General features: G+C 37.7%; 1 protein-coding gene across 6 annotated transcripts; it reads left to right on the top strand.

Annotated features, from left to right (window-relative positions):
• Window positions 1–1,264: 1,264 nt before the first annotated feature.
• Window positions 1,265–27,010, top strand: PRPS2 (phosphoribosyl pyrophosphate synthetase 2). 6 transcript variants are annotated; one of them, XM_080554797.1, is made up of 8 exons: window positions 1,265–1,522; window positions 12,413–12,596; window positions 15,366–15,386; window positions 18,785–18,883; window positions 19,960–20,084; window positions 22,517–22,690; window positions 25,630–25,789; window positions 26,728–27,010. In XM_080554797.1, the coding sequence occupies exons 1-8, from the start codon at window positions 1,347–1,349 to the stop codon at window positions 26,818–26,820; spliced, it is 1,032 nt and encodes a 343-aa protein (XP_080410923.1). In that variant the 5' UTR covers window positions 1,265–1,346; the 3' UTR covers window positions 26,821–27,010. The 6 variants fall into 6 exon arrangements, with proteins under 6 accessions (XP_080410923.1, XP_080410924.1, XP_080410925.1 ...); XM_080554799.1 differs by having other exon boundaries at window positions 1,273–1,468; XM_080554801.1 differs by having other exon boundaries at window positions 1,312–1,468; window positions 12,383–12,596.

Raw genomic sequence — 27,010 nt, 5'->3', positions numbered from 1 at the left:
CAAAAGTTCTAGTGTTCTGAGTCTATAATTAAGTGTGGTTTTCCTTTGATTAAGTGTGGTTTTCCTTATTACATTATTTTGAAGTTAAATTACCCTTTTCTGTCCGGCAGTGCTTTCAGTCCCAATGATCCTGAGGTCATAACAGCAAGTTTTCTTTTGCACACCCTAGAAACCTGTGTCATTAATGAAAGCTGAGATCTCCTGCCACAGAAGTGAAAGGTCTTTGAATAATCAATAGTAAAAGTCAAAATGAAGTCAAACAGCTGACAAAAGTCAGAGCTTCAAGTAACTGGGAACAAAATGTAGCTACAAAAGTAGTTTTTGAAGATGATGTATGAACCAGAAGAAATTGGCCTGATTTTCAAATTCTATCGTGACCTACAGTGCTGACAGTTAAATCCATTTCTTTTTAATTGTGTAAGGAGAAAACACAAAGGATGGCAAAGGAGTGAGGGGACCATATATGCAGACCTCATATGTGGAGGTTTAGACAATGTATTGAATACTGAAATAGATTCTGAAGTTATCTTGTGGTAAGTCACAATACTTCTTGTTCTCACTCTTGTCCACAAGCTGTGTCCCCAGTTTATATTGCCTCTGCTGTGATGCAATATGTAGCAAGGAGTCCAAGATTTGTGGAAATATCTGGCTGGATGGCTTAGACCATGGAGAATGGCAATACAAGGAGCCCAAACTATTAACTCATAGCTCCCTACCTCAAATTGTTACTGAGCTGCTGGTTAAAACGTTCTCTTTGGAACATATACTTGTGTTTGTTCTTTTGGGATTGATTTTTTTTTTTTGATGGAGAAAGTTCCTTACTGGGGAAAAAAAAAAAAAAGGAAAGAAAGAAGTTTTTCTTTCCAGAAACTCCCTTCTGTTGAAAATCCAGTAATCACCTGAAAAATTAATTTGTTGTGACTTTCTGACCAGCTCTAAAACTGCCTGTGGAAACAAACTAAGCAACAGTGGGATTTATATGACCAGGAATAATCCCACCAACAGAGCCTCATTAAGCACACGTTCATGATTCTGCTCCTCAAATCAAAGCTGTGCTTCGGGCAGGAAAACCGACGTGCTTCTTAAGCCACTTATCCCCTGCAATTTAATTACCTTTAACCACGACCTACAACTACTGTAGCCGAAGCCTTTCTACCTTCAGTTCCCCGGCGGCAGCCCCCAGGTAGGGCCTATTTGTAAGCCCGGAGCGAGACAAACCCACGGCCGCCCCTCGCCCCTCCCCGTCCCCTCCCGGCTGCGGGCGGGGGGGGCGGTCCGGTGCCGCCGCTTATTTGCCCCCGAGCGGGGCCACCGCGCTCTCTCTCACCCCCCATCGCCCCCCAGCCATGCCCAACATCGTGCTGTTCAGCGGCAGCTCCCACCACGACCTGTCCCAGCGGGTGGCCGACCGCCTGGGGCTGGAGCTGGGCAAGGTGGTCACCAAGAAGTTCAGCAACCAGGAGACCAGGTGCGTGCGGCATTGCGGGACGTGTTTTCCCCCCCCCTCTGCCTCCCCCCCCAGGTACGGAGACCCCTGTCCCTGTCCCCGGGTCCTGGTGGGGTTGCCTCCTGGCTGCTTCCAAAAGCATGGGCAGGTCAGGCTTCCAGCTGGACAGGTAGAAAAAAAGGCAAAATGTCCTGTATGATGTCCTCAGTGTTTGCCAATTATTATTATTATTTTTTTTTTCCTCCTGGTGTTGCCTTTCTGTGCTGGTTTGTCATCTTGGCTTTCTGACCTACCTACCTGCTCTCTTTGTTTTTAATGAAGTTTTTTAATTTAAGGTGACAGGTGTGTGTTTATGCCAGGAGGTGGTAAGGCTGAAACAGCTCTTTAGGTGCGTACTGCGGGGAGTGGTGGGCACACCAGAGGGTCCCAGTGGGCACCAAGTTATACATGAGCCTGCAACGTGCCCTTGCCCCCATAGGAAGGCAAACGGTATGCTTGGTTGCATTAGGCAAAATACCACCAGTATGTCAAGAGAGGTGATCCTCCCCCTCTACTCAGCAATGGTGAGGCTGCACCTGGAGTACTGTGTCCAGTTCTGGGCTCCCTGGTACAGGAGAGACCTGGACATAACTGGAGGGAGCCCAACAGAGGGCTGCAAAGATGATGAAGGGCCTGGAGCACCTCTCCTATGAAGAGAGGCTGAGAGAGCTGGGATTGCTGAGCCTGGAGAAGAGGAAGCTCAGGGGGGTCTCATCCATGTCTATAAATACCTGAAGGGAGGGTGCAAAGAAGACAGATAGAGGCTCTGCTCAGTGGTGCCCAGTGCCAGGACAAGAGGCACTAGGCACAAACTGGCCCACAGGAGGCTCCATCTTAGCACCAGGCAGCACTTCTGTGCTGTGTGGGTGATGGAGCACTGGCACAGGCTGCCCAGAGAGGCTGTGGGGTCTCCTCCTTGGAGGTCTTCAAAAGCTGCCTTGGCCTGGGCAGTCTGCCCTGGGTGTCCTTGCTTGGGAAAGGGTTGGAGCAGGTGAGCCCTGAGGTCCTTTCCAACCTCTGTGATTCTGCGATTCTGCATCTGAGACTAGGCTGTTACCTGATTTTGAAACACAGGTTCCCAACTGTAAGTAGCTGTCTAGTCTCTGAGATTATTTATTTTATTTTCCTGTTCTTGTTCTGAATCTCCCAAACAAGCACATTTTCATTGCTTTCTTTGGAAGATTAACATGTTATAGTCTAAAGTTGCACTCACAAAGCTTTTTCTTACGTTCAGTCTGTGTGTTTTGTATTCTCAATTTAATTGCTCTTGTTCTATTTACATGCACAGACAGCATTTTAAACCCTCTGCCATTGCTGTTCATTCCACCTAATGTTTGCACACTCTTACTCTCTTCTGTTCATTCCTGATTAAATGAAGGCTTAAATCTCAAGTTTTTCCAACCCCATAATCACTTTATTGCACTTTGATCTCTTTTCTGCATGATAAAACTTAATGTGCGTTTGGTTGCATGATTTTCTTGCTAACTTGTCTTAATTTTTTTTTTTTTGCTTGCTCTCCAGAGACACTCATCTCTAGTTCTGCTGTTTGCTGTGTTTTAAGCAGAGATTCTTGGATTTAGATTTCATCTGAGGTAGAAACTTACCTGCAAAGTTTGCACATCTAATTTGATGCAGCTAATTAAATTCCCAGCTTCAGGATGGAATAATCTCTAGTCTATCATTCCACTTATTTTTCTTGGTGAGCATTATTGCCCCCTGCCATTAAGTAAGTAGATAGTGGTGGCTGCAGATTGTCAGTGGTTTGGCTAATCTAGTAACGGCAGTTTATTTTTCCTAGGCAAGTTGGGATGTAGTGTGGTATAGATATGAGGGAAGTATCTAATCTAGTAATTATTTCTGGTTGCTTCTGTTGCAACATTGCTGGGCTGACATGTTTTGCCTTTTTTTCCAAGAACTTAAAAAAAACGTTTTCACACTTAAGGATCTAAGTGTTTATTTTTTGTACAACTTCATACTTCTGAGATTCTGAAATGAAGCTGTTTCCCCTTCAGCAACTACAGTTGTAGCCACTATATAATAAGTTTTGAGTAATCTTTTAATATCCTTAGCAACTTATTTCAGGATGTCATCCTTCCAGTTTTGTAGACTGATATTCTTAAAAAATTCAGCAACACTAATGAGAGAATTCATGAACAGTATATTTAAAACCAAACTATAGCTAAAGTTGATAAGATATTTATGCTGTAGTGGTCGTTCTCATGTGGCTGTTGTTTGTTTTTTTTGTCTGTCTTTATAGCAAAATTTCTTCATGTGTATATAAGCAAAAATGTTTCTTCCTATATAAAAATAATTATGCAGAAGTTGCATTTCAAGATTTATGGATAAGTTCACTGGCATTATGAAATACACTGCAGTATTGCAGAATATCCGTACCTAATAGTTAGGATACTCAGAGAACCTTAAACCTGCCAGCGGCGCTTGGACATATCCCTGTGCAAACAGATAAGCTGGGTCCTGAGGGTCAACAAACTCTTGCTTTGTCAGATCTGTTAAGTTAGCAACTTGCAGAGAAGATTCATCTTTTGTTTAAAACTGAGTTTTCTTATTTGTTACAGTCTCTTAAAAGTAAGTGTAAATTGCATGTATATGGACAAACATGCAGCCATGGGCTTAAATATTTGTCAAATGGCCTAACTGGAAGCACTTTAGTCGAAAACTGCATTTATTTGGTTTGCAGAATAGAGTGGAAGGGAAGAGTTATTAAATAATTTGCTTTATATTTCAATTCAAATGGGCTTTTGGTTTCAATCCCAATCCTTAGCAGGTGTAAGTGGTTTCTTGAAGAACTGTATCTATACCCTGAGGTTAGCCAGGGAGCAGGACCACTACTAACAAGAAAATGAAATGTAGGTTTTCAACTCCAGAAAATTTAAAATTGGATATGCTCCTCTTTGTAATTTATCATGAGGCTAGGGTATCTGGCAATATCTCAGTTCTCATGTGATTTAGGCATTCAGCATTCTAGCAAGTTTGTAACTGAAAAATCTCATGTCTGTGCTAGAGGAAGTGGGGTAAACTGCTGCTGAAATTGACAGACCCCCCCCCCCCCCCCCCCCATCAATTTCTTTCTTTCTTCCATCTAAACAATATGGAAATAGAATCCTAGAATCATTCAGGATGGAAAAGACCTCTAAGATCATCTAGTCCACCCTTCAACCTAGCATGGCCAGGCCCACCATTACTCCATGTCACTAAGCACCACACCTACACATTTTTTTGAAGACCTCCAGGGATGGTGACTCAACTACTGCCCTGGGCGATACTTCACAGCCCTTTCAGTGAATAATTTTTTCCTTATGTTCTGTCTCCCCAAACTACTGACACCAGGACCCTCACCCACTCGATCTGGTGGCTGGTACTACAGCCTGCAGGCCCACACCGCCGGCCTGAATCCAGTAGCTGGCACCAGGACCGCTTGCACACACACCAGTGCCACCAGTGAATGCCTTCCTTCAGCTGACCATCAAAGCAGCCAACCTTAACTAAAGCAGAAAGACAGCTCCTCAACGTCTGGTCCTGGAAGATAACTCTGTTTAGTGTTCAAAGCCTGTGCGTAAAGTACATGTGCTGGCCACAGTGTCTTGGTAGGGACTTGGGTGACGCCACCTTCCCTCACTTTACCAGTAAAGTGTTAGGGCTGCAGTGGGAGCTCAGTCAGTTTATCTTTAGGTCCACACAATCAACTGTTGTCAGCACTGTTTGGAAGGCCGGAGGAAGAGGGCAGGAATGGAGGTCCTTAAGCAGGCATGGCTGTTGCAGCTTCAGCAGTATGACATGGTGTTTGACAGATGTGTAATAGAAGCACACACACATGCATGCACACCCACACTGATTTTTTCACAAAGCTTTCTCCAAATATGCTGAGATGGCACTTGATGATAATTGATACATAATTAACTCACAGTGCAGGTATTTTTAGTGAATCAACTGATGAGGAAAAATCATCAGTGCATGTACATCACTTCTAAAAAATATATTTTCTTACAATATGTGGTATGTTTGCCTTTCTAAAGACTAGTTTAATTCTGTACTTGAAATGCTTGTTATTCTCAAAATGGGGAAACTGGATTCAGAGATGGCATCTTCTCACACCCATCTCTCCTAGGAAAGAAGTAACCGTTTCCACCCATTCCCATGAGCTTCCTAACTTCTTTTAGTCAGACTTACTGACTGAAGTGAGTCCTGTAAGTCTTTTTGACAGGCTCAGGAGAGGGGAATTGAAATCCTGTCTGGTAAGAGTGAATTTGGAGACTGCCTATCTACAGCTTCTTTTGGCTACTGTCTGGGATGTTTTTGAATCATCTGCTTAAGTGTATACAGTTCAGATTTTGCAGAGGAAAATGTTGGCTGCACAGAGACATTGCCTGCTGTATGGCAGGCAAAAAATTAATAAATAAAACTCTGTTGTTGATATTTACTTGCGAAGATTTGTTTGCAGTTTTAATCTTGGAAGTTAGGAGAAAATAGCTGATGCCTCCTCAGTTAATTTTTATAAGGATGAGCCTTTATTTCATACAAAATGGTATGATGAACAAAGTTTGTTCTATAAAGTAAATAATTGATTTAAAAAAAAAAAAAGCACATCTAGAAATTTTTATATCAGTGCTACATATCGAAGATGCCCAATTCAAACGACTGAGATCTATTTTCAATGCTGGACTACAGTGTTTTCCTCCATCCTCCTCTTTGGTGTCCTCCAACTCTTCTGCAGTTGTCTCATCTAAGACATGACCTTGGTACTTTTCCTGTACCCTTGTTCCTTTGGCTTCTGCTGCTGCAGAGGCCATGAGCTGCATGACCCTCGCCGATGAAGGTTATTACCCCTAGTCATGGTGTAAGCAAACTCAGGTGATAAACTGCTGTTAAATCAACTGAAGTTGGTAGGGTTTGGGGCATTGTGGGATGTGAATTCTCTCTTCATATGGCCCAAACACTTAGCAAGTAATTCACAACTGGGGTTGTCATGCTCAGCCTGGGGTGGCTGAGCTGGCTGGTTCCCTCGCTGCTGGCCGCTCCCACTGTAGCGAACATGGTGAGCCTGGAGAAGTTGCTTTCACTAACGTGGATGAAAAGGATAAGAAATGTTTCCAGAAACATTCTGTGTTTATGTACAGAACTCAAGATATACTGAATATGGCCACTGATTGTATTGCTAACAGTGCCAAATCACAAAAGGCCTAAAAATGCTTCAGAGCTTCTGGTTTGAGGCTTCCACTTCATTGACCTTGCTGTATATTGTGTTCTTCTTATAGATGCCAAACACATGACATTCAAAATAAATAAGTAAATTGCCTTGCCTGTGCCTAACGTTAGGAAAGGAGCAGTTGAAAATGAAAATCTGGCTGGGGACTGGTCTTGGAGCTGTCAAAGTGAGAAAGCCTAGACTTGAGGAGAGAGCATGGGTTCCAGGAGATCTAGGATACAAGTAAACTTGTAATAAAAATGCCACAGATTTTTTTGTTTGTTTGCTTTGGAGTTCTGGTTTTTAAATTATTGGGTGTAGCACAGGGGATGGGGGTGAGCGCTAAAACTGCAAAAATGAGAAGAGGCTGGGAATCCCCATCCCCTGCCCCAAGTGAAATTTCACATTATCTGCAGATTAAATAACTTGATTTTTAAATGGTAATTTCAAAGGGGATTTCAGCATTTAGGATTTTCCATGAGATCTTGTCTGGTATGCTGTGGGGGAGAAAAATCTCACTGCAGCCTGTACCAAAACTGGCCCAACTGAGCTCACCCCTGGGGAGCTGTACAGAGTCCTGTAGTTGCTCTTAGCACCTAAAGGATTCAAGTTCTTCTCTTGGCTGTGCTTTATAGCATACCCTGCTAAGCTCAGCTGAGTTCTAGTAATAGATCAAGCATCTTTCACATCCCTTCAGGAGCTGAGGTTTAGGTGGAGGAAATTTATTTTTTAAATCCCAGTACCCACTTTTTTATATAACATCATGGCAGTTAAAATATTTGCCCAGTAAGTTGGAGGTCTTGCGTTAAAGACTTTACTCTGCAAATTTGTTCCCAAAGGTAAGAGTTCAAACACACCCCTCTGCTTAGTACTTTCCATTGGCTGCTTTTTGATGATTTGCAAATTCAGCGTGTGCAATTTTTGGATCGCTTCTGAGTTATCGATTCTCTTTGCACTCTGTATGAGGACTCTAGACCTTAAATTTTGGCGGCTTCTATGTGTATTAAAGATGCCTAAAGTACAGAGCTACTTTATCAGCACCTAAAGTCCTTGACAAATATTACTTCCTATAAGTATTGCTAGAATTTTATCTGTTATAATTTTTTGTAAGGTACATGGCGCCCTTCAGTTGCGTGACTTGAACTGGATCCTAGCCATCAACTTGAATTATTTGCCATTTTAGTATGGCTTTGCATGCTTATTTCCATGCTTCCCTGCAGCTTTTTTTCTAAGTTAAGCTTGAACTGGATCCTAGCCATCGTCTTGAATTATTTGCCATTTTAGTATGGCTTTGCATGCTTATTTCCATGCTTCCCTGCAGCTTTTTTTCTGAGTTAGGATATACAAATTTAAATTTCCTATTGCTATTAGTTCTGTTGGGAGTGTACCATAAATTTAGTATCATAAGGAGCTCAGCCTCCTGTTACCTGAGTTTTGAATTTTGCTTTATGAATGTTTCAGCCATTTAAATGTGTTTGTAATCTAAATGGTTCTTGAGGTTTATCCTTGACTTACGGTAATTAGTCTAAGTTTCTACCTAGTAAATTGGACTCTGGAATCAGTCTGTGCAAGGTGAAAGCAGATATCAACACTTAAACTTGTTTTCCGTTACGTCCTGTCTTACGTGCATCCTCTCTGGCTAGCAGCTTGTGCTTGTGGATTCCAAGCAACTGGGTCAAAAAGTTAATTAATTTTGTGGGCTATTAATTTGTATAATTTTTTCTTTAAAATGCAATTAGGTGTTTTCAGGGCTTTTAATGTACAGGTTCTGTTGACTCTTCTTGAATGAGAAGTTTGTTTAAACTGTTACCAAATAGCTGAATTTGATTTAATTGCATAAAACAAACAAAGCTTGTAATCTTGAGGCAATAGCTTGTTCTTGTGTCCTTCCTCTATGTCCTCACTATCGAAAATTGTTTAAACAACAGCCCCAAGTTTATTGACTGTTAATTAGGTCATGGTATAGATAGCCTAAATGGAATTTATTAGTGATGTTAATATGATAACTGGCATGAAGTAGTTTGCCTGTTGCTAGCTTAGTGTTCTTTAATAGATATTTGAGATGCAGTACTTCAGATATTTGGTACTGTATAGCATCTTATTGTTTGCCTGTTTACATCTGAATGTGTTTAAAAGTACAGATAAGCAGCAGTGTGTCTGGTCTGGTTGGATAAGTCTACACAATATCCAACTTAGAGAAGGTAGAAAGTGAGAGATACTAATCTGTGGTGCAGTCATCTCTAGCTGATTGGGAGAAGATTTGTGCAATAATTACATTGTTATTCTCTGGCCCCTTTAATTAGGTTACTACCAAGTGCTATACAAGTATTAATTTAAACGTGATTTATTTTAGTTTGCAAATACGTCCTGTGTCCATGAGAAAATATATTTCTACATGGATATATGTTCACATTTCTGTGTGCTGAGTAAGTAAGCCAGTCTGGCCTGAGAAGCATAAACAAAAAATTCTGAAGTGCACCAGGAGAGGAATTAGCAGCAGTTTTGTCTTCTAAGTTGTTTACAGGATGAAAAAGTTATTGCTGGCCCAAGGGCATAGAAAAGATAGTGGTTAATGGCACTGGAAGCAGCACTACTTCAGGTCTGCTCTATCAACCAGATCGGTATTTATCTCAAAGTATATTCCCTGACATTCTGAAACTTGTTATTTCTTAGTGGGGTGCTTAGAAATGACTGTTTTAAAGGAGCAAAACAATCCAGAGTGTTATAATTCAGTGTTCTTTGTGTATATGATGAACATTAAAATCCTATTTTTTGTCATTCAGCAAATCTTGTTCCTACTACATAATGTGTCTGTAAAATCACTGGTTTCTTTTTTTTTTTTGCCAAGTACTAAAATCTTCCACTGCCCTACTTTGTCACTGCAATAATATTCTCCAGTGAAAATTGGCAGTACTTTCTTTGTCTCTTTCTACTTTCTTCTCCTTTGTAATGATTCCTATGCTAATGTCAAGAACAGAAATGTAACTTCACAGTCTTGGGTTGAAAGAGCTGCCATAGAGCTTTTGCATATGCTGGTGGTCATCTTTGGACTTATTCCAAAGGTTTGGTATGACAGCACTTGCCATTAAGCAGTTTTGTGCAAGTGCTGAGTCAAGCGTTTATCATTTTTTAGAGTCCTCATGATAATAACCATGAATCAACAATGGTGAGTAAGGCTGCATATGTAACCTAATGGGTTGATGCTTTACTTGGAGTTAACCAAAAAACAAGTTTGAAAAATATTTAGAATTTGACAGACTTATTTTTAAACCCTTTTCTTCAAATAGCCCTATTGCTTTGACTAATAATTGGACAGGGAATTAACAGTTGGATAACCACAAAATTGTGTCGCTCCGCCTTGATGAAAGACTCAAAAAGATTTGCTGGATTACCAATGAGCTATCAGAAGATGACAGTGTCCCTGACTACCTCCGTCCCCATAGAGGTCCTGCTGTTTACTAGATGTTCTGTTTTAGATCTACCTATTTCTTATTTGGCAATAAGAAGTCCTGATGGTAGTTAAAAACCAGCAGGAACTTACGGAACCAGTCAAAAACTTACTTAATTAAGGAGAAAAATGAAGAAAGGATCTTTCTGTAACTTGTTCTGGGAATGGAATAGGGCAGCTGAAAGCATGGAGACACTCATTCTCTCTTCTGTGATCTTGGTGGTCTTTCTGATGGTATATAGGTAATGTAAAAATGGAAGTACGTTGATTTGAATAAAAACTGAGTAGAAGAGGGGGAGAATTAATCTGGTCATGGAAAAGCAGGGAGGTGAAAGAGATGTGTTAGGGTAGTGAGGCTGAGACTGAACATTAGGACGAGAGAAAAGGAAGCCAAATAATAACTGGAGGGGGAAATGGATTAAACAAAGAGAGAGCTACTACTAAGACAAGGAGGAGTCAGAATGCAACCGAAAGGGCAGGCTCATGTATGGGCATGAATAATAGGGCAGGCTCAAGTAGCCAGGAGAAAGTGATGGGCCAGAAATTAAATTTAGAGTTAGTAAGGTTGCGAAATGAAGCACTTGGGTCACACTGGTGTGAAGGAAGTTTGCTTGTCTATTGCCTTGTGCATCTGGTTTACAGTATTTTCTTTAATTGCATGATCACATATATATCTTCCACAAGATTCAGTTGTTCAGTGCTCAGCATGGAACTGCACATTGCTCAATGAGGGAGAAACAAAATAATGGCTGCTTGTTAAATCAGCGCATTCTGTTCTCTGTAATTTAATTTTGTTCTAGTTTGCACACCTTCAAAGGGACAAGCATTCTTTCTCTGACAGGTATTTTGTGGCAGTTTTCAGAATGTAACTAGTCAGACAGCACTCAACTATCATGATGGTAGTAAATCAAATGTTTGCATGTCATTAAGATGTTTTTAAGCAGTAAATTCCTTTCTGTGTTCTGCAGCTACAAAAAGCTAATCAGTCTTGCATAGCACCATGGAAGCTGATAAACTAAAGCTGTTTGGACTACGCTTGACTAGAACAAGCCTCACTGTTGAAGGACCCATCAGAAAATATTTTACCCACATCTGAGCCATTTGGATGGTTTCTAGTTAGATCTTTTTGCTTATTTGTGTCTTGGGTAAAGAGGAAACCTTTTAAATAAGGGTCCAAGATACTTTAGCCTTTAATCATTTAGACTAATTTAATACAGCATGGGTTGTAAAGGTCTGATTGCCTTATGTAGGAAGATTGCTTTTGTATATTTTCTGTATATTTTGCATGGATCCAGGAAAAAAAAAAGTCTGCTGCTTTTCTGAGTAAGTTTTGGAGTGGCAGTTGTGAAAACTGAGAATGGTTCAACAGCAGATTTCTCTGGAATGGGTCTAGAATTGACAGAGAATCAATATTCAACTGCTCTGTTTGCGTTTTCCTGTTTGTTTTCAAGCTGTATTTAACTCTTGAGTTCTGTGGTATGAATAGTGATCAGTGCCAAAATTTGCCTTGAAATCTGTGGAAGATTAGAATAACTTAGATGCCATCGTAAGTACGTAAGCTCAGTTAGAACAAATAGAGCAACTGGCACAACATGACAAATTTTGAGTCATGGGAAGCTGTTGATGAACAGGTCCGTTATCTTTTTTTTTTTTTTAAACTACATTGCTTAGATATCATGGTGTAAATTTTAACCAAAATTCTGTGGTTTTTTTGTTTGTTTTTTTTTTTTTGGGGGGGGGGCATGGAGGTGGTGGTGATACCTTTGTCTTCTAAAATGCAGTATTTTCTTGAATTTATTAATGTTTTAATTATCATAGAAAATAATGGCACTTTTAACAGAAGTATTTTGATGCAGGTAGTATTTAATAAAAAATACTATAAAGTTGGTTCTCTTTCTGTACTTATCTAGTTTATTCTTTAAATGACCATCTCCTTAGAAGATGGACACAATCTACACACAAGGACACAATCTACAAACTAAACCAAAAAAAAAAGCAATATTAATAATGTGCTGCATCTGTGCTACAGCCATAATTACATGGTGGTTTATGCTGACCTTACAAAGGCTCTATTTAGGTTGAAGCAAATTTTAGAGTGGCTTGTATTGAAATAGACTGTATCAAGGGTACAGTTGTCCAAAACTTTGTTTACCCATTTAATTTTTATTTTTTATAAACCCGTGAATGTTTGTTAAAACAAAAGTATTTTGTTTGTTCTTTAATAATGTTCTTCCTGTAATTCTAGTGATTAAGTGGCCATCTCCTGCTCTTTCAGTGTAGAGATTGGTGAAAGTGTGAGAGGAGAAGATGTGTATATTATCCAGAGTGGCTGTGGAGAAATAAATGACAACTTAATGGAACTGCTCATCATGATCAATGCTTGCAAGATTGCATCATCCTCCAGAGTGACTGCAGTAATTCCGTGTTTTCCATATGCCAGGCAAGATAAGAAAGACAAGGTAGGTAAGAACTGTGTAATTTCTGAAGTCTTTTCTCAGCTTTTTCCCTTGAAACTATTTGGGATGAAGCATATTTTCATAAACATTGAAGAGATTTGTAAGATTTGTTTCCCCCTATTTTTATGCTAAAATGTTAAATTATATCACCTACAAGTGAATGAATTGAGACAATACATGACTTTTTGCTTATGCTTTGATAATTGATTTGTTTTCAGTTTGAAAATTTAAGTACATCCTATGTGTGTGGTATTTTGCAGAGTATTCTGCTAGCAACCCTCACCTTATGGGACTGTTTTTCCTGCTTTTTCTAGCCTTTTTATTATCTGTATATGAAGAGAGTATGCCGTTCTAAACATTTTAATTAGTGCAATTGCATAGAATTAAATCCTAAATTTGAAGTGCTATAACCATTGTGCAGGTGGGTTTTACCCTGTGTGTAGCCAAATGAAAGGAACTGATTAGATCTGCAATTTGTAAGAGTGATGAATGAAAACACTATTGTATGCAGTGAAACAGATCTTAAAAAAAAAAAAAAAGTTTATATATGTGGAATAACTTGGAATATTAAATTATGCAGACCAAAAATTGTATAGAAATCCCAAAACACTTTCCTGATTTTAGCGTCTGCCCCTGAATTTGGTATGCAGTAACTGATGAATAGTATACCAGTTCAACAAAAGCTGATAAGACAATGACAAAGTCTGACTAGTGAGTTTGATTTTTTTTTAAAAGGTAGGTTTTTTTGTTTCTTTCCACTATATATACAAGAAAACCTAATGTTATATAAATGCTATTTTCATCAAAACTAACTTGAAAGGAACTAACAAGAATAAATGTGAATTTAGCTTTTAAAATTGGACTGCAATGCTTGTCTTTTCTGGAAAATTTCCCCTCTCTGATGCTTCCTATAAATGGTCTGCTTCTTCCTTTTCACTTCGGGTGTTTAGCAAAATCTTGAAATCTTTGTGGTGCTATTTTCATTCATCTATATAAAATGTAACAGGACTGACAAACAATGCACCAGTTAAATAAATATTGATTGCATGTATTACAAAATATGTAATTCTCAGCCTGTGATGGAAACACAAAATTTTAAGAAGAAAATAAAATGGAAGAAAATTACTTTCTTTAACTGAAGACCTTGTTTAATTTGTTCTTTAACTGTAGGCTCTCTACCATACTAATGTTGTGCTTTGAAAAAATGAATTTGAAAGTTAGATAATATCTCCCTGTTCTTCATATACATCTTTTGGAACTTCATTTTGCTGTGTTTCTGTACTTATTAATGCTCTCACTTGACTAGGAGAGCTGATTTATTTTATTTTATTTTTATTTTTAATCAAAAGAGCTAGGAAGGGAAAGAAAGAAGACTTGGCTGAAAGGGAAGGAAAGCATTTTGGTATGTTTCTGTTTCCAAATTCATATTGGATGGTTCTGCTGGACCATCATATAAATTTTTGCTGTGGGAAAGGGATGAGCATGTCCCAGGTTTTCCATGCATCTAGGTAATTTCTTGTTGGGGTACCCGAAATCCATGTGGCAGGCTTTCAAGAGACACTTAAACCCTACAGTGTAGTGGCTCAGTATGCTGCTTAGGAACATGTCTTTTTGAAATGCCATCTGAAGATACGTAGCAGAGGAAAGTAGGGCACTAATAGAGGTTTTGGGCATTATTCCAGACAGTTCCCTGGGCATTAGTGAGTTCTCCTGCAATTTTATTTCTTTCCTCTCTTTTTTTTTTAAACCTCTGTTTTGCAATTGAGAAAATGTTTGTCATCTTTGGAAATTAACCTTGGTAGTTAACCTCCATGTTGCACAGTAAGCTATAATATAGCTGTCGACATTGGGCAGCTTATTGACCGGGTGATCCTTCCTCTCACTGGTGGATTGCATCACATCACTTGGTCTTTGACCCACGTTGAGTGCACAAGTTTTGTGTGCTGCCTGAAGTGTTGGTTGACTGGTGCCAGTCATTTTCTTACTATGGTTATAAGCAGATTTTCTTCTCTCTGACCCAAGATACTGCTGTAGCTTGCTTGACTATGAAGTGAAGCCTTATAATTGTCACTATCTGGATGCTGGCTTGTGATTTAAGTTGTTGACTTTAATCCGTAAAGGACTAAATGGAATGAGTCCTTGCTGTTTGAAATACCACTGTGTTCTTCATGCATCTGTTGCAGTTATGATCACTGAGAACACTGAAAATATCCTTGATTTCTTTTTTTTTTTTTTTTTAATTTAAGTAAAGAAAGGGCCCCTGTGGTAAAACACCATATTCTGAGCAAGGCTTATGTAATCTACTTTGGAAATTTTAGCATAAAACCTGGACTAGCTTTAAATGAGATAGCCAAAGCTATCAGCAAAAATTCCAGCAAGGCAATGTAGAGATCTGTGCAAGTTTTCTTCCATATACAGACAAAGAAACAGAGGTTTAAAAAAAAAAAAAGGGTGAGAGTGAACAGGGGAGGTGGAGAAAAGGAAAAAAAGCTTGCCCAGAATCACAGAAACATTGATAAATTGATTTAAACATGATCAAGTATTGCCATAAACTAGAACACTTCTGATACACAAGCTAGGTAATTTAAAATTAGCCCAGGTGTATCTGTGTTTTGGCTGTGGTTGCCTTTAGGCATCCTCTAATTATGCTAACCTTCAAAGCCATGGGCAAGATACATCTGTAGGATGCTGCAGAGATGCCTTTGAGATGTTAGAAGTATAGGTGAGTTTGGTGTTCTACAGCTCATGTAACTTTGTTTTTTTGATTTGTAGAAGGGGGCCGTGGAGCGTTGGGTAGGTATCTTTTTTTTTTTTTTTTTAATCTAACGCTATGCATTTCCATTAACATGGCCTTAAAGGGTGAAACTTACTGGGTTACATTATATATAACTGGGAACATTTTCAGTTTCACTTCTCGATTTCAGTTGTGTTTCGCCTGGGCCATGACAGTAACGCTCTAGAATAATTTGCTAATAGAAGACTCCTAGCTTCTAGTTAAAATTTGTCTGGACATTTAAGATAATGGCTGTTGACTTCTGAAGCTTCAAAACCTATCCCATTTTAAAAACGACAAATTTAGGTAATAAATTAGTGAATGTGCAGTATCCATACACTTCACAACTGGCTTTCTTGGAAGTGAAAGTTCCAGTTATAAATCTTGGGGGTTTCTTGGATTTTTTTTTTGTTTGTTTGTTTTTGTTTAGTATGCATGTGATGCATTTTGAGCAAGACAATGTAATAAGATGCTTAAAGACAATAGAACATTAATCTTAATGGACTCCTTTTACTTTCCTCTGCATAGTTATTCTTGTGAGGTTGTTTTTATTAGCTTTGTGGATTCCTCCTCTGTCCCTGGTAATTTGCAAAATTGCAAATAACTTTGTAACACATCATAAAGGAAGAAATCATTCATATAACTGTTGCTATAAGTGAGCGGGGAATTTGCTTAGGAACTAAAAATTCTGTGATTTTTTTACAATTTATTTTCTGTACATAACTTAATGTTGTGTTTCACACTAATAATTCTGAAACTAATCTCAAACTGTATCAAAGAATGGAACAATGAATATAGTGAATCTTTTTGTGTCCTTACCTCTCCCATCTGAAGCAAGCATCATAAACTCTCCAAGATATAAAGAAGATGTTCAGTTCTCATCTACCTTTGTCATCCAAGTTTCTGAATAATGAGGCCAGGTTATCTGAGGTTCTCATGAACACACTTATTTTGGTTTTCAAAATAAGCATCAGTTTGTAGCACAAAACTTATATTTTCTTGGTAAGCAATCAAACCTTAAATCCTTCCAAACATGTCATACGATGTGTGCTTTTTCTTTTAATGCACAATTTTATGTAGAGGAAACTGTCAGATAGCCGCAAACTTCATTTGCCTTAATCTCCTGTTAGCCCATTCTTGAGAAACAGGTATTGGTGTCTGGCTATCTTTCCCTCCAAGACTCTGTCCACCAACACGTAGGCAGTCTGTGATGTGCTTGCCTACTAAAACAAGTTTCCTAGTGGTAAAACCTTCAAGTTCTTCCTTCTGGGAAGTCAGCCTGCAAGGCCAGCAGCTGAAAGAAGTACCAACTGGTAACGTATACATTAGTACTTGATGCAGGAATTTTTGTTGTTTTGTTTTTTGATGGCGATACTAGTGGTATTGATACACGAGAGAAGCTAACTGGTATTCTTGTTGAACAGAAATGGACAAAATAAGAGAAATTCAGTATGCTAGTTGGGATGGAAATGGCAAACCATGTTCTGGGAAGAATGTAATTTGCCTTGAACAGCTAGGCTGCACTGGTTACTCTTTTCTACCAGAAGGGGTGGTCCTGGCTAGCAAACGTCTCTCCCCTTCTCTTTGATTTTAGCTTCCTCATCTGGCTGCCGTGGGTTCAGACAAACACCAGTGAGCGGCATGAGGGAATTGAAGAAGGGATGGGACAAGCAGGGGAGCAAACTTCTGTTTTCAACATTGTATGTTAGTCCAGCTCAGCTGTAGCACCAAACTAGGAGCTGATAAGATAACATGGTGGTAGAGTTAAAAGAGTTAGAAACTAAACCTTTGTTGTAATAGATGTTGCCTGAGATTTGAGAATATTGTGAAGCCCAGCTTAGAAATGTAAATTTGAGCTGAAGTGATCAAGAACTCAAATGGCATGAACCAAAACTTTGCTATTAATGGTAAAAAAATAACAAAAAAGTTTTGGTTAATGTGGTCCTAACAGAATCCTTACAGAACTGAACTTAAATGAGGAGAAGCATAGTCCTCAGTAAGTGGAAAGTCATCCTCTTTAAAGCTCTAGTGATTGCAAACTCTTATGGAAGCTATATGCATCTTAATTGCAGGGATTGAGGGAAGTACTATCTGCTATGTGTATCTTCGACTAACTAAGTGGGGACAATGTTTTTGTACAACACAATAGAGTAAAGTGGTTTTCTAAATGAAGTATTTTAGTAATGGTGATGACAAACTTACCCAAGGCATAAGAAATAATGTCATGTCTTGGTTTTGTTTCTGGAAGTGTATTGTCAATCCACAGGTTAAAACAGGCAAGTGTTGAGTTTCCACCTAAATTAATAGAAGTTTTGAGGAAAATACTAGCCCCTTGAGGCTAAATGAGTCTGATTTCTTTGTTAAAGAAGTGTAGCAGGAGAGAATACCTTGCCAGCAAAAAACAGCCTGACAGGTGACACCTCTGAATTACATTTCTGTTTTCATTCTAACAAAGTTAGTGCTAGCTACTACCCACGTTTAAAGATTGGTACAAAGAAAACAGGAGGTTTTGCTTAATATTTCCATTCCTGTCAGAGTTCTTTATGTCAATATAGCTTTTTTTCAGAGCTAAAAAGTCTGAAAGAACTTTAGAGTTGACAAAAAAAAAAAGTATCTTCCAGTCATGATTTTCCATATTTTCTTTGTTACTGTTTGTTCTGCATCCTTGTCAACTTAAAAAAGCTCTTAACATTAGCATTAACTTTACTGATTAGATTTTTTTTGCTCTTTTCACCCGCCCTCCCCTCACCTGCCTTTTTTTTCCTTCATTACCCCACCCCTTTGGTAGTTTTAGATTCCTAATTGCATCCAATAATTAAGCCCAAATTAGCAAAAAAAAAAAAAAAAAAAAAAAGACTGGGGCCTTCTGGTTCTGCCTACATGGATCTGTTACAGAATTTACTGTATCATGAAGAAATCATTGATATTAACTTTGTTGTAAAGCAATTTTTTTGTTTTATTTTCAAAGTTGTGTTCCCTGTGCTTTCATTCTTCATATTTGGTGATCTAAATAGATATATATATATATATTATTTTTTTAAACACAATAGTTGCCTAAGAGTTGAATGTTGACATATGGACAGTGACTTAGAGAATTGGGGATTGTCTGCCTGTTTCTGTGCTATGGCAAAGCTAGTTGAAGTTTGAAATAGAGGAGCCGGAAAATTATGTCCCCAATTTTATCTGTTTGTTGGTCAAATTAATACAAGGCATTATTAGGCAGACTGTGCAAACTGATTTAGAGCTCCTAAAATTTTTGCTGATTTTCAAAGCCCTAGTGGCTAGATTAGCTACTGACAAGCTAGTTTGTCTGGGTTTGGAGCTCTTCGTACCTAGATTCTAACTATGCTAAAGGAAAATAAAGTTGCTAATTACCTGATTTCCTGTATCTTCTTAAAAATTTTTCTTTATTTCTCAGAGTCGTGCTCCAATCTCTGCAAAACTTGTTGCCAACATGCTGTCAGTTGCAGGGGCTGACCACATCATCACCATGGACCTGCATGCTTCTCAGATCCAGGTAACCATAATTTCTTTCCAAATGTGTCTAGGGGCTCTACTGAATTAAGAGGAAAGGCTAATATTACTTCTGTTTTTTTTCTCATTGTTTTTGCTTTGTTCAGAAGTGCAGTTCTCAGGGTTCAGAGGAAGTTTTGATCATCTCAGTATCTGTTTCTAATTAAATCTGCCTTTTGCAAGAGACCAGATCTCATGGAGTAATTTTGCAGGTAGTGTGGATGCCCATACAACAGTCTCTTCAGTGGAACTTTCCAAGTCTAGTATAAAAGCTCCCAGAACATAGAATGTACTGTTCTGGGAGAAGCTCTCTTAATCTTGCATTGATCTTATTATCGTAGTTCCCTATATAGAGTTTTGTTGATTCAGCAAAGGGGACAATATTCGCTTAAGAGAAGTGGAGATGGAGGCTGGAAACCCATAGCTGACTTTACTGCTGAACCAGTAAATCACAATTCTGTTGTCTCAGATGCAGAGCAGACATTGTTTGTCATTCTTACATGTAAAACTTTTCAAGATACCTTTTTTCCCCCCTTCTGGCATTCTGTTTAATAAGAACTTCAATTAGGTTAGATGGCTGTCATGCAAATAAAAAGCAGTTTCATTTATGGTCCAACAGGGATTTGATGTTAAAAGCTGCACAAAAAGAAGTGTTCCTTTTTTTCTGCTGCTCAAGTACTGCTAACTTGAATCTTCCACATATTGAAATACTGCTGTTCATGTCAAGCAGTTGAAATTTATGAAAGTTAAATATTCCTCACTGATTTCTTTTTTGAGAGCTTTTCACATGCATGAGTTTATATAGGTGCCTAAAGGTGGTCTTCTTTTTTGATTTACTATAATTTGAGAACAATTGTACTTCATTTTGCTGCTCTTAGGTGAGATTTTTAGAAACCTTAATATTTGTGTAACTTCCACTGAACTGGGTAGAAATTTCAGAGGGCAGAATTAGGCCAGTGTAAAATGCTAGCTAAAGCCCTACCATACATGAAAGGCAAAGGATTGATTCTTTCTCTTTATCTTCATCCCAGGTAAGGCATAAATGTGTATTCACGAAAATGTTTTTCTCTTTTGAACTAGGGTTTCTTTGACATTCCAGTAGATAACTTGTATGCAGAACCTGCAGTGCTGCAGTGGATTAAAGAAAACATTTTGGAGTGGAAAAACTGTATCATAGTTTCACCTGATGCAGGTGGTGCAAAAAGGTACTATACAAGACTAATACTATTAGCATTCCACGTAGTTTGTGATTAATGAACTAGATGGTCTTGTCATCTTTTTTGCTGTGTGACCTGTGCAATACACACCGTGCATCATGGGTGAATTCAGCTGCATTGTAAAAACAGAATAACTAGTTCTTCCAATGTTGTTCATGCTTGAAAACATCCAGGAGCTTTCTGTGCTCTAAAGAAAATCTTTTTCTCTCTCCCTGGATATGGCCTCATTACCTGAGTCCCTCTGTGGGAGGGAAGAGAGTTTTCCTGCTGCTTGCTTCTTTAGTCCAGTTAATGCACCTATTCCTGCTTCATTCTGGAATTGCCTTAGTTTCCCTTCTCTGTTAAGCATATGGCCTATCCCCACTGTACCTGCTGGCATTTAGGTAAGAGTTTGCTTAAGTCACATTAAGTCACTTTTCTTTTTTCTTTATGTTATTGCATTCAGGCTGTAAACCTACTGACCCCAAGTTGCGTACTGTGAATATTGTTAAAAAAAAAAAAAAAAGGAATGAACTTGTGTTTTGGGTAGCAAAAGATGAAAATAGAAAAGTTAGTTCATCAGAGCGTTTCTTCATTTACAGCTTATAAGGCTATCTTTTAGCAAGACTTTTATCTGTTATCTATTGAGTAAAAACTAATGCAAAAGCTCAGAAGCATGCCACCTGTAAGGTGGTAAAACGTGCTGTTGAGGCAAAATGCTTATTTTCAAATTATTGGTCATGCTGCTGCTAGAAGCTGAATGGGAACAAAGACAAATAAGAATCCTGTAAGCCCAAAGTGATTTCAATGCTTGGAAAGTAATTTAGAGAAAACAGTGAAAGACTACCATGATATGATTTTGCTTGAAGTCCTTCGATCTGTTGTGAATGTTCATGTTCTAATAATTAATAGGGAAATAAGACTAAGTAGAACTAGGGAGATACTCCTCTTTGGATTACTCAAGTTAAAGATGTGAAGAATGTAAACTATAGAAAACATTCTAACATACAGATGACTCAGTCAATTAAATTTCTTTGTTGCCATCTGAATATTGTCACAAAAATATAATTCATATGTATAAAAAAATGTGTATTTTTATTTATTACAAAATACAGTCTTTGAAGACAGCATTTTTTCCCCCTAGAAAATATTTGTATATTTTCGAGTTGATGATGAAGAGTTTACTTTCGATATCTTTCTGTTGTAATGCAACCAACTTCAGTTGCTGCTGAAGTAGGGGAAGATGTTGCTCTCAATAAATTCAGATTCTCCTTCACTTCTTTTAGTAAAATGTAAAGGTGATGGTTTGACTTTCCTATTCAAAACATGCAGACCTTCAAAATAACGCTTGAGTTAGTGAAAACTGATTAGAATGTGAAGAAAGTTTGTCTTAAAATTTAAATCTGGAAGTATTAAAGAAATATGTTCATGCATTCCTTTAAAGCATCTTTCTTTTTTATTTCTTACTATTTACTTGCAGTTTTTCCAGTTTATTAAATTTTGTGACTGCAGTAGGGCATGCAGATTCTATTGATATCTCAACACCTCTGAGGTAGTAAGATGTGCTATGAAATTACTGTGTTGTTCACAAAAAAATTACCAAACCATGTGGCTTTTTGTTTATCATTCAGTTGTTTGTTACTGCTTTTCAACAATTTATTCATGTTTAAGTGCTAAAGAAACAAAACTCTATTATCTATTAAATGTGCATGTTAATAACCTTGTTAACAGCATTCTAAAAATAGTCTACAAAAGATGGACTACAAGCCTGTGCCAGCATAGTAAAACATAGTATGGTTTATTCCTGTTTTTTTTTCTTCTCTGTGTTTTTATACCTACCAGCTCTGCTATATTAAAAAATCTGAATAAAACAGTCAGAGGTCTGTAACAAATTGTTTGTTATAGGATATTTGACCACCAGAGGTCACCCTGAACAATTTTGAAAGATCTTTGTTAAGCCAATGTATTGCTAAGAGAATTGCTGATGAAGTAAACTACTTGATTACTAGTCAAGTACTGCTAAAAATTATTAATCACTATTAACTTTGTTTTCCCATTGGTTTTGTTTCACATTCCAGGAATGGTATTTTCAGTTAGGACACTAAAGTGCTTAGAATTAGGGCCACCTTAGGGTATGTATTGTCAGAGCTTAATAAAAACTTGTGAATAGCTGAAATGTCAAAGACAGATGTTTAATGCCAGACAACCAAAACCAACTTAGAAAATATTTTTCTGGTGTATAGCTTAAGATGCTCTGGTTGTACTTATTAACAATGAATTAAGGTCATTTCTAACCTGTCTCATTATTTAAAGTTTGTGCCACATTAACTTAAAAGCAAGGGAACTTGCAAACTATGTTTTCATAGCCATCCTTATGTATTTAGCTTTTCTTTCTTTTAAAATAGTTTTCTAAATGTGTTGTATTTCTTCCTGTCACCTAGGGTTACCTCAATTGCTGACAGGCTGAATGTGGAATTTGCTCTCATTCACAAGGAAAGAAAGAAGGCAAATGAAGTGGACAGAATGGTCTTGGTTGGTGATGTGAAAGACAGAGTAGCAATTCTTGTTGATGATATGGCTGACACATGTGGCACAATATGTCACGCAGCAGATAAGTAAGTATTGTGGTGAACTGGCCTGATGCCTCATTGTGCTGTAACCTGCAGAACGGCAGATGGACAGAGATGTTGCATACCTAAAACTCCACCTGACCTCTGTGGAGTGAGGTCACTGATTCTTGACTTACCATCCTGTGAACAAGCTGTTGCCTTCCTTAGAACATGGAATTGAGATAAGATTTACAGAAATATATAATCTGGATTTAGAAAAAGGACAGAATAAAGGAAATGTCATATATCCCTTCAGCCAGGGACTTGGGCCATCTATTAATTTTTTATTTTTTTTCAGTACTGAGAGAGAAATGTCAGAAAATCATTCTTTACTTAAAAACTCATCATGGAGTCTTTACTAGCTTTAATATTAGAAAGTATTTTCTCCCAGTGTTCAGTGCAGGTTTAATATTAATCTTTAATGTACATATTCAATATAAAACTGCTTATCTTTTTCATCATGGGAGATGAGAATAGTTTTTTTCATCTTTTGTCTAGAAGGTAGTTGAAGATTGTTTTCAACTAAATAACTCCCATTTCTTCAGTCTTTCCACATGTTTTCTAGACCTCTGCTCTGTTGCTGATGCCCTGAGACATTCTTTTCAATTCTTAAGAGTCCAATTCTTGAAGTGTATCATGTGAAAGTAGACCTACTATCTAAAATCAGTCCCTGGCAATGCTAAGTAGGAAGGATTACTTTAACATTTTCAGGCTGGCTTTGTGCTGGTACATCCCAGGGTACTAGTAAGTTCTTTTTTGCTACAGAAAAATTTTGGCATTATTGTCTACACTGAACTTTGGTACCGTCTGTAACCTTTTTTTCTTTTTTTTTAAATTTGCTTAGTTATGAAATGATTATTTTTTCCTATTGCTGTAACTTTACAACTCAAAATGTATGACAGGAATTCTAGTTTCAAATCTCTCTTGGTAAATTGGAAAAGTGGACTGAAATTAACACTAAGAACAAATGTTAGGCATTAACAGGTGGGCAATGCTAGACTGAAGTGCTCCTGCGTTTCTGCTCATATCCCAACGCACGCTGCCAGCTTTGGTTTGGGAGGCTGTGATCAGAGGTTTGAGGTTTTTAATCTTTGATCCAAAGATCTTGTGTTTTGATATGGTTTATAACAAAACCCACCCCCATATGAGTATACATAGTGCACATTGGAAGAGGGAAGGAGCTGCTGAGAAAGAAAACATGGGAATGTTTTAAATTGTTGCTGCTGAACATTTACTGTAGTGTTGCTACTCTTGGATGTAATCCTTTATAAAGCATCTATAAGAGTCCCAGTTAAGAGCATTTTGAATTTATATTCCTGTCCCATATACTTATATGCACTGTGAATGTAAAGAATAGTCTTACATCCAAAATAGGTCCATGTGGTACTTCCTGACTGTGTCTTTCATGTTATGCTAAAGTAACAGGGTGAAGCTTAAGTGAGCTAGATGTTGCTGTTAGCGGTTTGAAGTGAAGATCATCCCACAAGATTACAGTCTTTAGTTGCAGGCTTGCTGTTTGCTTCTAGATGATCAGGATGTCAAAAACTCATGGAAAACATTCATGTAGTATTCTGTGTCTTTTTCACTTTGATGAAAAGTTGATGGAATTTTGCAAATAGATGTTGTACAGTTGTTTGCTATCCCCACACTAATCTTCATCAGACCTAAAAGCATGCTTGTAGGCTGCCCACTTCACAGATCAAAATCATGAATTTCCTAGCCAATTATTTTTGACAGTTGAGCCTTATCAAAAAGGAAGCCTTTATTTATTTTGTTATAAAAGTAGTGCTTCCTTATTTACCTATAATAGATTTTTGTAGAGGAAATTCTAAAACTATGAGAAACCTTCAATATATCTGCACCGTTCACTAGAAAGATGCTTTTGATTGTGTGATATGGCCTTATATCATGTTCTTGTCATGAAGTAGTGCTTTTCATTATTTGACAAATCTAGGTGAGATGCGCTTTGTGATTACTCAGACTTGTTCACCAAAATACTTCAGGCCTCTTTGCATCTCAGCAACCTAGATGCATATCCAGCAGATGAACTAAGAAATTTATTTTCAGATATAGCACATGAACTTGCTTAAGTTACCTTCTTAGTACACACTCACTTTGTTGTAGTGCATCATCCCTGTAGAATGATCAGCATCCTTTGATGCTGGTGAATTGTTCAAAATGAGATGATGTTTCTGTGTTCTTGTCTTTTTTTTTTTTACCATCTTACTCTTTTCATGCTATGATCTGATAACATATCAACTGCTGAGGTCCTCCATCTGTCCTAGCTGCATTTGCAGTCCTGTATAGCTGTGAGTGTCTGGAGGCAAAGAGGCCAATCAAAGCCAAATTAAGATATTCTGACTCATGCACAAGTTGTTTTAGTTCTTTGATTGGTACAGGTTTTCTCTCCTGTGCTGCATCATTTCACTGTGTGTTTAGATCAGCAGCATTTCATCCCGCAACCTTGCTGTAAGCTAGGCTTTTAATCATTAAATATTTTTCTTCCTCAGTAGCTTTGTCCAGATAGAATTGTTTGAATTGCAAATGAAAGTAAAGGTTTACAATAATGGAGGCACAACAGAATTGTGAACACTGCTATCTAATCTACTTAATTTCTGCCTGATTGAGGTAGAATATACAGCTGATTTCCAACATTTTTTCTGCTGATGTGATCAAAAGTGCAGCATTTTTGTTTAGTATCACTGCTACTGATAAGAATTTTATTATTTAAGTTAACTAGCAGTTATTTTTGGTGAGACTTAGAAGTCATACAACCTAAAAAAAATCAAGTTCCCTAAATTATTTTGTAGTTAGCTGTATCTTCCTGTAGCTTTCGGAAGGAATATGTGTATAAAATGTATTTTACAGAGATTTGTACCTGTCATCATCTATAACCATCTATTTAAACGTGCATCACAGCATACTTTTTCATTTCTATTCTACAGATTGGTATCTGCTGGAGCCACCAAAGTTTATGCTATTCTTACTCATGGCATCTTTTCTGGCCCTGCTATTTCTCGGATTAATAATGCAGCATTTGAGGCTGTTGTGGTAACTAATACAATCCCCCAAGAAGAGAAGATGAAACACTGCCCAAAAATTCAGGTACTGTGGTGTTTTTGTGATTTGTTTAAAATCTGTTGGTTTTTTTTTCCACTATTCTCTGATGCTAGAATTTGTGCCTTGAGATGAAAACAATATTCTCAGATACTTTGTGTAGCTTTATCGTTTGTAGAACATCTGCTAAATCATGCTGAAGAGCCATTTTAAGGGGATTCAGGTAGCATAATAGAGTATAAAAATATTTGGTACTGCAACATATTGAGTTTGCCTGACTGAAAGAGTAGCAAATGTAAAACTGTCTTTTTTATCATTATTAATCAATCAGTATTTGCATGTAGGAACTCTAGGTTATTGTGGATGCCATAGAAACTTTAAGCTTCTTCATTTTGTTTGAAAATACACTAATGAAATACACTAATGAAAATGGCCAAGATAACAATAACATATATATATATTTGCTTTCAAAAGCAAACTGAAAAAGCAAAACTGACTTATCTCAGCAACTTCTGTGAGATTGTTCTGTAAAGGCATGTGTCTTTTTCCTTAGTGCAGAGAAGAGAAAAGTATAAAATAGTGCTTTTTTAATGTTAAAACTTTTTTTTATTCAATATATTTTGTACTTACTGAAACTAGGCAAGCATTCAAAAGGTGTACTTCCATTAAACTGTATTTGTGTGAGGTGGACACTGCCATCTGATGGCTGAAACAGTTTCTTTTCAGGGCCTGTTGTCAAATCTTCATCAGTATGCCTGTGCAGAAATCAGTGTTTTCTTAATTTTTGAGTTTGTTCTTTATATTAGTCCTATTCTCATACCCAGGTTAATTACCTAATGCTTTGATGTTATTTTACTTCCTAGAAGAGGTAAGAGCAGAATGGTAAATTGAATGTTTGCATACAGGTTGTGTGTTTCTAAACTGCATAATTTGTTTTTGTTGGCATCCTTTAAAAATTACCTCCTTGATTATTTTTTTTCTTTCAGTTTATTGATATTTCCATGATCCTGGCTGAGGCAATTCGAAGAACACACAACGGTGAATCTGTGTCTTACCTGTTCAGTCATGTCCCCTTGTAATTGCAGGAAGTTACGCTGCACCTTTGTAGAGGTCCTGTCAACTAGCACTATTGTTTTTAACAATGCATTTCAACCACAAGAAATGAGTATATTTGTAAAATTCCAGAGCTTTTATGTTTAATTATGATATTTGTTTTGTAATTATCATTTATTCTTTGTAAATGGACAATAAATCTCCATCTTGCAGAAA

Source organism: Anser brachyrhynchus (genome assembly GCF_964034855.1).
Source record: "Anser brachyrhynchus genome assembly, chromosome: 1".
In the NCBI taxonomy this organism is placed as follows: domain Eukaryota; kingdom Metazoa; phylum Chordata; class Aves; order Anseriformes; family Anatidae; genus Anser; species Anser brachyrhynchus.
This window is presented reverse-complemented; position numbering and strand designations above follow the sequence as displayed.

Coding starts and splice junctions, on each gene's coding strand:
- PRPS2 (XM_080554797.1), top strand. CDS start 1,347: ATGCCCAACATCGTGCTGTTCAGCGGCAGCTCCCACCACGACCTGTCC. Junction 1,523..12,412: donor CCCTCTGCCTCCCCCCCCAG/GTACGGAGACCC, acceptor CTGCTCTTTCAG/TGTAGAGATTGGTGAAAGTG. Junction 12,597..15,365: donor GGCAAGATAAGAAAGACAAG/GTAGGTAAGAAC, acceptor TTTGATTTGTAG/AAGGGGGCCGTGGAGCGTTG.